The following is a 12,891-nucleotide window of genomic DNA, read 5'->3' as shown; positions in this document are numbered from 1 at the left end:
ATTTTTAGACAGTTAACTAGTTATTAAAGAATATTGGACGAATACACATGTATTGTAAATCTTTTACAATACATGCGACATTTCTTCATTTTACATCAAAACCCTTGGCTAGTCCAAAAAGCACACACTTGAGGACACGTACAAAACGCGTGTACGCGATGCACGCAGGAGTACATTCATGTACGAACGACGCAGAAATAACATCGTTTTACAGTGCCATTGATAAGAAAATTCTGGCATATGAGAGGGTAGAAGAGAAGGAGAGTAATAGAGAGAGAGTGCTGTGAGCAAGACGGGCGTGAAAGATAGTGGGGGGGGGCGAGAAAACGAGCGAGAGAAGAGCGGGAGAAAGGGAGGAAGCGGCGCGAAATGTACAGTTAATTTTATCGAATATTCTGATTACAACTTTAACCCGATTCCCAAACTATTTTCTGGAACGTGGCCATCGTTTTTATTGTAAATTGTCGTGTATGTTATTTCTGATAATCGGGTAATCTTCATTTGCTAGCCGTCGCTACCCGTCGCCATGAGTCAAGCAACTGATCACTCGTAGCAGAGATGACGACCTATGCGCAATACGCCGTTCTGGACTGCGGGCATCGTCAGGTACGCACTTAACAGTTTGATCACAGCGTCATCTCTCTCTCTCTCTCTCTCTCTCTCTCTCTCTCTCTCTCTCTTCTCTCTCTCTCTCCTCTCTCTCTCTCTCTCTCTCTCTTTCTCTCTCGACGCGCGCGCGCACACACCCACCACACACCACACACACACACCACACACAACACACACACACACACACACACACACACACACACACACCTCACACACACAACACACACACACACCACACACACACACACACACACACACGCACGCCACCACAGACACATCCGTCTAGCATTTGTCTATCCTTTTTCTCTCCTTCTTTTTATATATATATAATTATTTACATATATATTTATTTATTTTTAATATATAGTCAAACTTGTATTAAACGGCCACATACACACGCGCTCCACGTACTCTCGCAGGCACGCACGCAGACACTGGCACGCACGCACGCACACGCTGACGCGACCCTCGCAGGCGGCACACACGCTGAGCCGCACCAGCAGCACCTACGGCCAGCCACGGCAGGCAGCAACAAGGCCACCCAAACCACAAAGGGCTGTCTAGCGAATAATGGTGTGGGGCAAGATGAACGAGCGCCGGAGGCCCTCGTTTCTAGGGGGTCTTGGGGCATGCCCCCTCCCCAGGAAATTTTGAAATATAGAAGCTCTGAATGCCATTCCAGCCATTTCAGGAGGTTACATACTAAAATCCCCAAAACGCCATGTTCATACATACATAGCACGCAATGGGTGCGGAGCGAACATCGCTGCATAGCTGGCAACGGTTTAAGAACGCTGTTGGGAAACATTTCGCACCCGACTGTTTCACTTTGTAGTCTAAAAGCTTGAAATGAACGCATTCCTGAGCAATTTTTTCACTTATCACCATATAGGGAGGCAAGTACAGCGGCAAGTTAAATAAAAAAAATAAAAATTTAAAAATTAATAAAAAAAAAATTATAAAAAAAATTAAATAAAAAAAAAAATTATATTAAAAATAAATTAAAAAATAAAAATCGATAATAAGAAAAAAAATAAATAAAAAATAATTATATAAAAATATAAAATAATTAAAAAAAAAAAAAAAAAAAAATATAAAATAAATTAAAATTTTAGATAAAAAAAATAAAAAAAAATAAAAAAATATATATAAAAAATAATATAAATTAATTCTTTTTACTGATTTTTATGTTTGCACGCTTTGAAAGTTTCTTTTCTGTTCCTGTTGATTAATACGTTGCAGTATCCAAAATTGGCATCGAGGCAAGCGGAACATCCAGGGAGGGTAATTATTTAGAATTGATAGTTGCCTGAGCATAGATGTAATTGTCAAGCACTGTCCGCCAGTACATGTGGTCACCCACGGTGGCTTCCACTGTATCACTGTTGCGGACAAAGAAGGAATTCTTGTACTCGGTCGTTTTGTACGCTGGGTACGTTTGAGATTCCTTTTGAGTCAGACGGATGGAACGTTCGTTGAGGCGGCACTGAATGAGCTCCTCCTTGTTTGTATCTGCTAGGTGGTCTCACTCGTCTTTGCCGGTTTGAACTGGTTGTTAGAAAATCTGACGGGGCATTGCTCGTACCAGCCACTGGGTGATTCTGTAGAGAATAGCGTTAGTCGCATTCCGACGGCGGTTTTGGAGGCTTTCCAGATGTAGGCAGAGGCGTCAGCGTATGTAGCACTGTAGGCCCGGCCTACACTTTTTTGGCCAAGTTATCTTGTTTTTTAAACACCATATTCAAATCCATAAGCTGCTGGACGAGTTTAAGAGTCTAGACAGGAAAAACTATTGAAATGAACGTACAAGAATATGGCTAAATTAGGTGACCTATATTCTTCTGTCATCCTAGGCTGTCATTTCTAGCGCGTGCCGTTGATTCAACCACTCTACCCGCCGAAAAGTACTTAGAGATCCGATGCTTGTCAGTTTTTTAACATTAACTCGTTCGCTAACACTATTTTACTCGTTTGTTTGCTTTGGGTTAAAAGTGATCTTGGAATGGGTGTCTCAGCTTAGCAAGAGGCCAGGAACCAGATGAACACTCAGGGAAGGGCGTTTCGGCATCTGGGGGTCGTTCTGAAAACCAAAAATTTTCGTACGCTCCGCGCACAACTTGATTGGTGCGCTCCGCCTCAGGTTACTCGTTGCTACAACTTTTTAAACTCCGGGCTAGCCGCCCCTGGTAGGGACGATAGCATGTCTGTACACAGCCTGAGAGTTCTGCTGTGGTAGTCCCCTGTGATGAAGCGGAGCTGCACGTGTTGTATCTTTTCTAGTCGGTCTATATCCTGTCGTTGTATGCGTCCCATATTATTGCACCATACGCATTATGCGGTCGTACTAGGCTGATGTTATGCCAATACGTTTGGTTTGCTGTGGACACCTGCGTAAGTTTCTTCGCAGGAAGCCAGAGTAGATTGATGCTTTGTAGTGCTTGAGATGTGGTGGTACCATTGAGGTCATTGGCCAGTTGAACACCGTATGTATGGAATTTGGTCTCACAGTCTTGAGTATTTTGCCACAGAGGCGTGTACAGTATACTGAGACTTGTTCTAATGCTCTCAGGATATGACAATTCTTTGCATTGACTGCATCCCCTTTTTTGGCTAGCATCCAGGGATGTGAAAGGGTTTCAAATTCCTTTGCGCGCGCAATTTACTTATTGGGTCGTGTGATGTTTCTGATTGATGCGAAAGTTCAAGGAATCTCTCTTTAATTTCTAATCTTTTATCATCTAAGCGAGTATTTTCTAAACCTTAAGTGCACATTATTTTTTACTGCGGTTCTTTTTTGGCCCCCTGCTAGTAACGGCCTGATCGTGCGTGCGTTGCCGTGTGCACGTACCGTGCGTGCGTGCGTACGCGTGTGGCCTGATGCAAGCTGAGCCGTGCACGACATAGAAGACAGCCGAACTCATAAAGCCAGCGGTTGAAGCGTCGTGAATTGGAGTAACCAAAGTAAGTGGAATCTCTGCGTAGTCTCATTCATTAATTACCGTGTCTGTTACGGTCCAACTTATTTTAATTATACTAATTTAATACTAATTCTGATTAGCTACATCTAGTTTTAAAGTAGCATTACTGGTTTATTTCAATCTAAGCAACACAAACAACGTTACGTTATGCGTTTCTACGTACGCTCGCGATATCTGCCTCTCCTCGTCCATAGAGGGCGTTACCAGTGATCACTACACCTATCCCAGCGTGCACGCACGAGCGGCCACTGACTTGGTACCGGTCCCACCTCTCAACTTAGGCGTTGGCTCGCTTCGGCTTATCGAGTAATCATGGTGGGAGCGAGTACCAGTCTAGAGCGCCGCGCCGTATATCGCATCTGAAAGTCAAAATTTTTGCTGAGTTCACTTGCCTGTGAGTGTCATTGATTCTCTAAAATTAATTTACGCAAGGTATACTAGACAAACTAGGATACTGCGATGCCTTACAACACCTTTTATATGCTAAAACAAAATTTTACATTTTGTTGACAACTTTGGCGTGACAGTACACTACCGTGAGTCTAGCTCAAGAAACGGGGTACAGAAGCAGGGATGTTAGAAGACCGTGTTACGTATAGACAATCCGTTCGCACAGCCTGTCGGGCTACCGTGGTCGTTGACTACGTTGTCGCGAGGCACTAGCACTAGTAGGCAACTGCGGCACAACGTTGTCCTCACGTTTAACAGTCGGGAGGAGCCTGGTCGGTGTACCCATCACTAGCCTTCTAGTACTATAGCCCGCGTACAGTAACTGCGCAGGCCTAAACCGACCTAGGCTCTCCGACTAGTTTACACGGCGGGAGGAAGTATATTTATAGGACGAGGCGACTTAGAGGAGGGACTAGTTACACCGCCACGTAGTGTTCAAGCGAGTGGAACTAGTGGCTACCGCAGGCCAGCCTGCGGCAACTGTACGCCGGCCTCTATACTAATTACTATGGGGCCTCTTACTATAGTACAGCCGCGTACAGTACTACTAGAGCTAACCCATTCACTACACTAGCTCCAAGAACGGTCTTGCTAGGTTTAGGGTAGTACAATTATTATTGTCAATAATGTAACCCAAACCAGAGATAGGGTTACAAGCGCGTCCGCTATGTTTTCTGATGAAGGAAATTCAGGGAACCTTGAGTGAATTCACTCAGGGCGGTTTGTGGTGAGTTTTCACGAACTAGAACTTTGCATAACTGGGTTTCTTCTCAACGACGAACCTTTCTCGCCCCCCCCCCACCTTATACATTGACTTCTATGTTATCATAATACTCTGTATTTAAACTAATTAACCTGCTTACAAAATTTCGAAGACGGGGCGAATATTACTGAGCGCCATTTCTGTGACCTGCTGACGTTAGCGTCGGTTTGAAGGGCGGATTCACCGCCAATCGGAGGGCGCGTGTTGCCGATCGCCATGAGCCGCATGGGAATGCGTTACGTCACAGCGTCAACAGAAAATGCGCGCTTGAATATCGCCGCTCGTCACTTCGAATTTTGTGTACAGGTTATCTTAGTTAAACATAGTATGTGATAGATGCGTAAGTTCCAGATAGCAGGAGAAAGGTTCGTGTTTGAGAATAAACCCAGTTTGGAAGTTATAGTCTATTGAAAAGGCACAGCAAACGCCCTGAGTGATTCACTCAGGGTTCCTGATTCTCCAGCAGAAAACCATACGCGGACGCATTGTTAACCCTTATCTGGGTTTGGGTTACATTATTTTATCTAGGGTTAGGGTAGCTCTAGTACTATAGCCCGCGTACAGTTGCTGCAGGCCCTGTACAGTTGCTGGGCCGCAGGGCAGGGTACAGTTGAGGCAGTGCTTGCGGCAGCTATCTGCGGGCTATAGTACTAAAAAAAAGTTACTAAAAAAATTAAAAATTAAAGAAAATACTATTTTTTTACTATTATTATTATTTACTACTATTATTATTTATTATTTATTTTCATGTTTTTTATATTTTTTGTTTGTTTGTTTGTTTGGCGGATCGGATGCCGATGGGATGGTGGTCGACAGCAATGGGAATCGATCGGATCCCATGAGACTGGCATAGGATGGGATGGGATGGCATGGGGTGCATGGAGATAGATTGAGATGGGATGATGACATGGCATGGCCATGACATGCGATGGATGGATTTAATGGAGGGATGGCTGGATGGATGATGGATGCGATGCCATGGATAGGATACCATAGATAGATAGATGGATTTTTGCCGGCATTTTCCTTTTCAACAAGTGGTCACCAAACTGAGCACTTTATTCCCTGCCTCACTCTAATAGAATTGCGCTCTGTGTTTCTTCCCAAAAATGTTTTTTTGTTTCTGTTTTTCTTTTCGTGCCATGAAATATTTAACTTCAACTGTGTCACTTCATGAAGTTTATATTAAGGCAGATTTGCGCGGTCCTTGTACGGGTATTAGTCTGCCTAATAGTATTATATAAGTTGTTCAGAAATTGATTTGTATTCGCAAACATAGATATCCGCACCTAAGGAAACTAAAGATATTTGTTCAGAATCAGACGCCTGGGAAATGGCGGTTCTGGCTAAAACAAAAAATTTTAAAAGTTAAAAAGTAAAATTCATAAAATTTTAGTTCATCAATAGATTGCGCGTGTTTCGTACAGAGTAACATCACTACGTGTGACTCCATGGGGTATACCCTTAACGGCGCAAGTGCCTAATCGCTGAACATCATTCCTACACCGGGATTTCGGTTTTGAGATCCCAGCCTGGGGAATTTATTTTCCCCTTTGTCTTTTTTTCCTATTACCTACCTCTTTGTATGTATTATTTTAATTTTTTACTTTTTACTTTTTATTTTTATATTTAGTGTTTTATCTTTTGATTCTGATTATTTTTAACGACTGTTGGCGATAGCATAAGCAGTGGGATTGGCATCGGCATGCATGGGGATGCCGGTGCGATGGGATGCCAGTTGATGGCCATGAATGCATGGCATGGCATGAGATGGATGGGATATGGGATGGATGCGGGTGCGATGAGATGGCATGCGAATGGCTGGATGGATGGGATGTAGGGATAGATACGATACGGTTTATTTTTTGGAGTGTATTTTCTTTTCGACTAAGTAACGCCACTTGATTTCCCGGCAACGCTGGATTCCCGCCTACTATATAATACTAATAGAGAAGCGTGGGAAACTCTTACTGCGGATGTTTGTCGATTCACTCCATCGTTCATTTCAAATTTCGAAACTTGTCAGGCCCTACGGGCCGCCATTTTGCGTTCTGCCCTTTACTAGTCGACTGACACAACTATATAACTACCGTGGCCCTGAAAGTGAACCTTGCTTTGTATAATGTGACTTCAAACTTAGAAGTTTTGCGGTTTGTGATCGCTTATCAGGAATGTATATCGTTACCGAGTCTGAATGGACCCCGCCGTCCGGGCGAGCGGAGCGCGATTGGACATGGAGACGCGAGATGACGCCAATCTGCCTGCCAGCAATCACGCTCTGCGGCGGCGCCACGGGAAGTGGACTCATTAACGGTTATACAACGGTATTACATCCTGGTCATGATCGGCACGACCGCGAAACTTCTGTTTGAATCACATTATACCAAAGCCAAGTTTGCACTTATCGGCCACGTGTGTTAGTTATATAGGTGTGTTCAGTCGACTAAGAGGCAGAACGCAGCCAAAATGGTGGGCATAGGCTGCCTGATAAGTCTTCGCGACAATTTTGAAGAAGACGAAGCGAGGAGTGATCGACGAAAATCGCGTAAGGGAGTTTCCCATCTTCTACTATTATTACGCTCATCTGACAAGTCAGATGCAGCTTGTAAGAATCGCATGATTGTCCGGTCGCTCCGGTTCGTCCGTCCGTCTTCAACAGTTGAGCACAAATCTAACCGGGCCTTGCGACGTCGGGTCACGATATTCGGCACATTGGGGGGGATCGTCAAAACGATGTTGGATGTCGAAGCTGGGGGTCAAACGTCAGAGTAAAGTCAAGAGAGTTGGTAAAAGAAGGGGGAACATACACTCCTTAACTTAGGTATTAGGAGGAACATGCAGAATTGACTGGCACAATCTAAACGCATCGACCTAAGGGCTCGTGATAGTTGGTGTATAGCATCATCGGTAGGAAAGCCATCACTGTGTCGAATTGGACTGTCACAGGTCAAAGCGTCAATGGCCACCAGGGCAAGATTTTAGACTTTTATGAGGACATGGTCTGACGAGCGATTGAACAAGAACTTTTTGATCTTCAGCGGTTACCTAGCTTTTTATGGCTTATTGAAAGGACCATGAAACTCTACTTTCTGCTGAACATCGCGAAGGTAGTGTCAGATAACCTTTTGACCTCAAGAGGAGGGTTAAACATGGGATGTGTTGACTGTCTGTTAAAAAAGGAATTTTGACTGCCAGGTTTGCCTACGTAGAATCTGATAGCAGCCTGGATGTATGTAGGCTACAATGTCACAACTGAAATTTCAAAAGCTAAATTTTCGTTTAAAGAAGATTATGCTTCCTTGAAATCGTATATTTTCTATCGGCATCTGTACTGTCAGTATGTTATGAATGTAACGCTTATTGCCACTGCCAGTGGCTACTGCAGTGCATGTGTTGCGATAGTACTGGGTAGTTTTTGCGCGCGTGAATTGGTTACAGGTGGCAGCTCCTCTATTGCCAATTTTGCAGCTGGTACGGCCTTGCGTAGGGAATGGATGAGTGCTTACCTATTCTGTCTTGCAATAGTTGTTGTACTACGTCGAGAAGAGCTTCATCTTTAATCTGAAGACACTTAAACCGTCGCGCCACTCGTGGCAACTTTCATAACGATCCCACGAACATTCCTTCGCAGAAGGCTTCCTGATACATCCTTGTGCATTCCACTGTTTAGGCGTGTATGTGAACACATTTGGGTATGGCGCTAACAGGGGTTCTAGAAGTGCCCACACTCCACCACAAGAGTCACCGCCAGGTAGACGTGTGGAGGGGGATGAGCCGGCTGGTCGACTCGCGCCGGGGACTTGTATTATATATGACAAGGGCACACAGCACATCGAGTAGGGCGATGCGGGATCGGCTTAGTTCTGCATTAGTTTTTAGCTAATCTGAGGTTGTCAGGTGCAACTTGTAGATCGCAATTGATGGTCTGTCCGTTCCGGCCCGTCCGGGTCCGTCTTCCGCCGCGGCGCGTCCGTTCCGTCCGTCCGTCAAACAGGTGGGCACGATCTTAACACTTCGACGTCGGTACATATTCGGACGTGGGGGCGGTAATCGAAACGAGTTGGGATGTCGAAAGTGGGGTCAAAGAGGCAAAGGCGTCTAGAGCTGTAAAGAAGGAGAACATTCACTCCTTTAACTTAGGTATAGGAGGAAAGGGCAGCACATTGCGGCACAATCTAACGGCTATCGACCTAGGCTCGTGATAGTCGGTGTATAGCATCATGGTAGGAAAAAAGCCATCACTGTGCCGAAAATTGGAGGTACAGGTCAAAAGAGTCAATGGTGCACAGGGCAGTTTTACGACATTTTCTGAGAGCATTAGGTCTGACAAAGAAAGCATTGGAAAAACTTTTTTGTTTCAGTGCGTAGACCTAGCATTTTTATGCTTTATTGAAAGGACCATGAAATGTACTTTCGCTGACAGCGAAGAGTAAGTGATCGGATAAACTTGACCCTCAAGAGGCAGGGTTAGAACATGGATTTGTTTCTTCTCACTCGCGTTGGCGGTACCTGTGGTGTGGAAGCTCCATTTTACAGTTGAAATTCCACACATACTCTACTTGAAAACGCTTACTTAGGAGATAATGACGATGACTAATATATATAAGATTCTGTATGTGTACATTTATGAATAGTTGGAATACATCACTAGCACTCAAATAATTACCAGGAGTGAGGCTGCAGATTTCCCAGACTTTAATTTTCTCATCAAATTTGTTGGCACCAATATAGCGCAAGTGTTTACGTTCTTGAGCTCGATTCGGTCCACTAACACTGGCCTCCTACCTTGTTACTGAAATTAGTTTAGAGATATTTGCTATCGCTATTGTGTAATATTTTAAGCTTGCACGCAGCTCTCTGCCTCGGGTTGTATCAAACCATTTGAGCTATTTTTTAACGAAGCAGATGTGCCTCGCCAAGGGGTAATCTACCTATACCTTGACCACCAAGAACGCCACGGTATATGATATTGAATATATGTAATTATTCGCTCCTGCTTTTTGCAATCGTTGTCACACTGACGCTGCATTGCTGACCGATGCCAACGCATGCCTTTGATAGCGGCCCGCCACTATCGGAATTTTACTTACACAGTTTGAATTTTGTTATTTTTGCGGTTGAATGAACGTATGTATAGACGTCTTTGACTATGGCACAAATGATTTCAGCACGAACCAACCAGACCACCAGATGAGCCCCTGGCGCTCTGCGGCACTTGTTGTGAAAAACAAGTTGGATTAACCAGTGACACAACAGTGGACGGTGTTAATTGAGGGTGGTGTATTGTGAATGTACGCGTTCTACTTATTTCATTTTACAGCTTGTTTACTGAACTGTCTCAAGTGGCATGTGAACATCAAGTATTGCCATCATTGGCACATTCGCTAGTAATAGTTCTCGAAATAGTATCGTACTTACTCTTGTGTTCGCTGTTGGGTTTACTTATTGTATCTAAACTTATATTGTAACAACCGGAGTGTTAAAAGGTTACCCTAACTCAAAGACATCAAGTAATGAATACAACAGACACTTGAAACATTCAAGACCATGTAAATGATTGCTAAAATGAAGAAACGCAAATGTATTACTACCAAAGTCTTAATGTTTCTCTACACTCTTTTGCCTATTATTGCTGATAATTTCCTGTAAAATGCTTTTGAAATGCTCCTCTGCAAGACTGCAACACATAAGTACACCACACGCATGCTGCTGTGCACAAACAACAAGAGTAAAGAGTATTCTCATAGATAACTCTAAAGATTATCTAAATGTACTCTTTATTCTTGTTGTTTGTGCACAGCGGCATGTGTTGGGTGTACTTACGTGTTGCAGAGGAGCATTCTACGGCATTTACAGGAAATTATCGGCAATAATCGGGGGAAAGAGGTGGAGAAAACTTAAGACTTTCGGTAGTAATATATTTTTGTGTTTGTTTACCATTCATTTTACTATTGAAACGTCCCAAAAGTGCCTGTGGTGCCCTCTTCCGCTGCACAATCCTATTCCTAGGCATAGCATAGATATATGCACTACATAAGCATTAGACCAGCTATGCATGGTTATGGTGTATATAGCTCTTAGACCAATGGATTGTGCCTTAGAAATGATTATAATCTGATGCTAAACTATTTGAAATCTTTGCAGCATGGCAGGCTAAGCTGTAGCCTATGTATAATAAAAAGGGCATTAGCAGGTAAAAAAACATGTTTGGTTTAGCCTGCCCCTCAAAGCTTCAACTTGGTTCGAAATAATTCATATATATTTATCGATGCAAAAAGTTGCACCAATATTTGCAGCCATATATAAAAAATAAGACTATGATGGATTTATGATTGATTAATTACTCATATAGCCTGTGGCATTTTTTAAATTTTCAGGTTGGTGACAGGTTCTATAAGAGAAAAACGTCTGGCACAATATTGACGATTTTTGCGGTTAGTGCATGAACCATTTGGTTTGGATGTCACATTAAGTTTTGATTACAGTTGCTGGCTAAAGCCAACATGTTCGTTGTGCCGACCTGGGTCTTTTTATTGTGCAGCTAGTCTGCCATTGTGCAAAGATTCCCCCACTGTGTTTATTCATACGTTGATGTATGATGCTGTCGCGGAGTAAAAAAGCTTCGTGGTTAAAGCTAACTCTAGTCCTGCTCACGAGTGGATGAAGTGGTTTGGAGTTCTTTCAGACTCACGGGTGTGACTCCGGCCTAAATTTGCCATTATAAATACAGTTGTGTATTGATTAATTGAGTTATTAGCTCCTGCACTATAACCTTTGAAATATTATTCCCAGGGTCAGCACCAGGCATAGAAATATCCTGGAATTTGATACGACTCCTTGTAAACTCCTTTCATTTTAAAATATTGTGTTTTATACTGGAATTGTCCTGGAAAAGTTGTTATTGCCCTCGAAAAGTACTCAATACTACTGGAATTTATAAAATAAGAAATATAAAGCAATAAATATGTCTGTGTTCATTTTATTACGAATCTTACAGGGCAGCGGCAATATCCTTATGTTGCTATGTTTAGTGCATGAAAATGTGCCTGAAAAAACAAACAATAGTACTGCTGTTTTTATGTCCGTTATTTCATGTAATGTATCATTTCAAGCTGTGCTATGTCTGAAAACACTGAATTTTATTAAGTTAAGCTAGAATTTTAGTACTTGAAAAATAAAAATTGTCCTTGGAATGTCCTGGAAAACTCCTTGAATTTTGTCTTGACTTATCTGTATGGACCCTGATTCTACATTACATATGCAGAGCATAGAAAGTGCTACACATAGGCTTGTGTGGGAGTGTGTGTGTGCATGTGCATGTGCATGTGCGTGTGCGTGCGTGCGTGCATGCATAGCCATGAACATGTAGAATAGATATGTTTATTATATAGCATAATAGTAAGTATATAGTGACTAAATAAATCTTTTAATGGATTTTTGTTCAATACACAAGTTTCAAAAACACAGGCTTGTTATTCTGTCGGTTATGGTTAGCATGTCATAGTTTAGAAATAGCAGTTGTGACCTTGCTGATTACTAGTGTAATAACACATGCTCAATGACCTGTACTTGCAGATACTACCACGCTGCGATTTCAGTAATTAGCTTCTTTACAAGATACAAGATGTCATTCAACCCGTTTGAAGGTGCTGGACAGATAGAAGAGCCAGCCATCATAGTGTACAAGCTAAAGGTTTCAGGAAGAAGTTCGTCACGCAACTCGACACCCGGTTCTAGTCCACGAACGTCTCCTTCGCTTCAACGGAAAAGACTATCTCCACAGCCTAGTACTGTCAAAGTGAAGCCACCTGGTTTCCATGCGAATGCTGACTTGGTAGAAGATGACGAGAGCGAGCACAAGTCTTCGCTAGCACCACGAAACCTGGACCAAGCGTTGGCTTCGAAAGACAGTGATGTAAAGCATGTAGCCAGAAACCTGGACAAAGCATTGGCTTCGAAAGACAGTGATGTAAAGCATGTAGCCAGAAACCTGGACAAAGCATTGGCTTCGAAAGACAGTGATGTAAAGCATGTAGCCAGAAACCTGGACAAAGCATTGGCTTCGAAAGACAGTGATGTAAAGCATGTAGC

General features: G+C 43.0%; 1 protein-coding gene across 6 annotated transcripts in view; it reads left to right on the top strand.

Moving 5' to 3' along the window:
* Positions 1–12,891, top strand: part of LOC106815331 — a 42,116-nt gene that overhangs the window by 4,456 nt on the left and 24,769 nt on the right. For 4 of the 6 annotated variants that reach the window (XM_014819793.1, XM_014819808.1, XM_014819815.1 and 1 more), the window contains exon 2: positions 12,376–12,882. In XM_014819793.1, coding sequence (XP_014675279.1) covers positions 12,425–12,882 — 458 coding nt within the window. In that variant the 5' untranslated portion in view covers positions 12,376–12,424. Of the gene's footprint in view, positions 1–11,177; positions 11,235–12,375; positions 12,886–12,891 lie in introns of all 6 variants that reach the window. The other 2 variants (XM_014819800.1, XM_014819786.1) reach the window with 2 other exon arrangements.

The sequence above is a fragment of the Priapulus caudatus genome, unplaced genomic scaffold, assembly GCF_000485595.1.
Source record: "Priapulus caudatus unplaced genomic scaffold, Priapulus_caudatus-5.0.1 Scaffold28, whole genome shotgun sequence".
In the NCBI taxonomy this organism is placed as follows: domain Eukaryota; kingdom Metazoa; phylum Priapulida; class Priapulimorpha; order Priapulimorphida; family Priapulidae; genus Priapulus; species Priapulus caudatus.
This window is presented reverse-complemented; position numbering and strand designations above follow the sequence as displayed.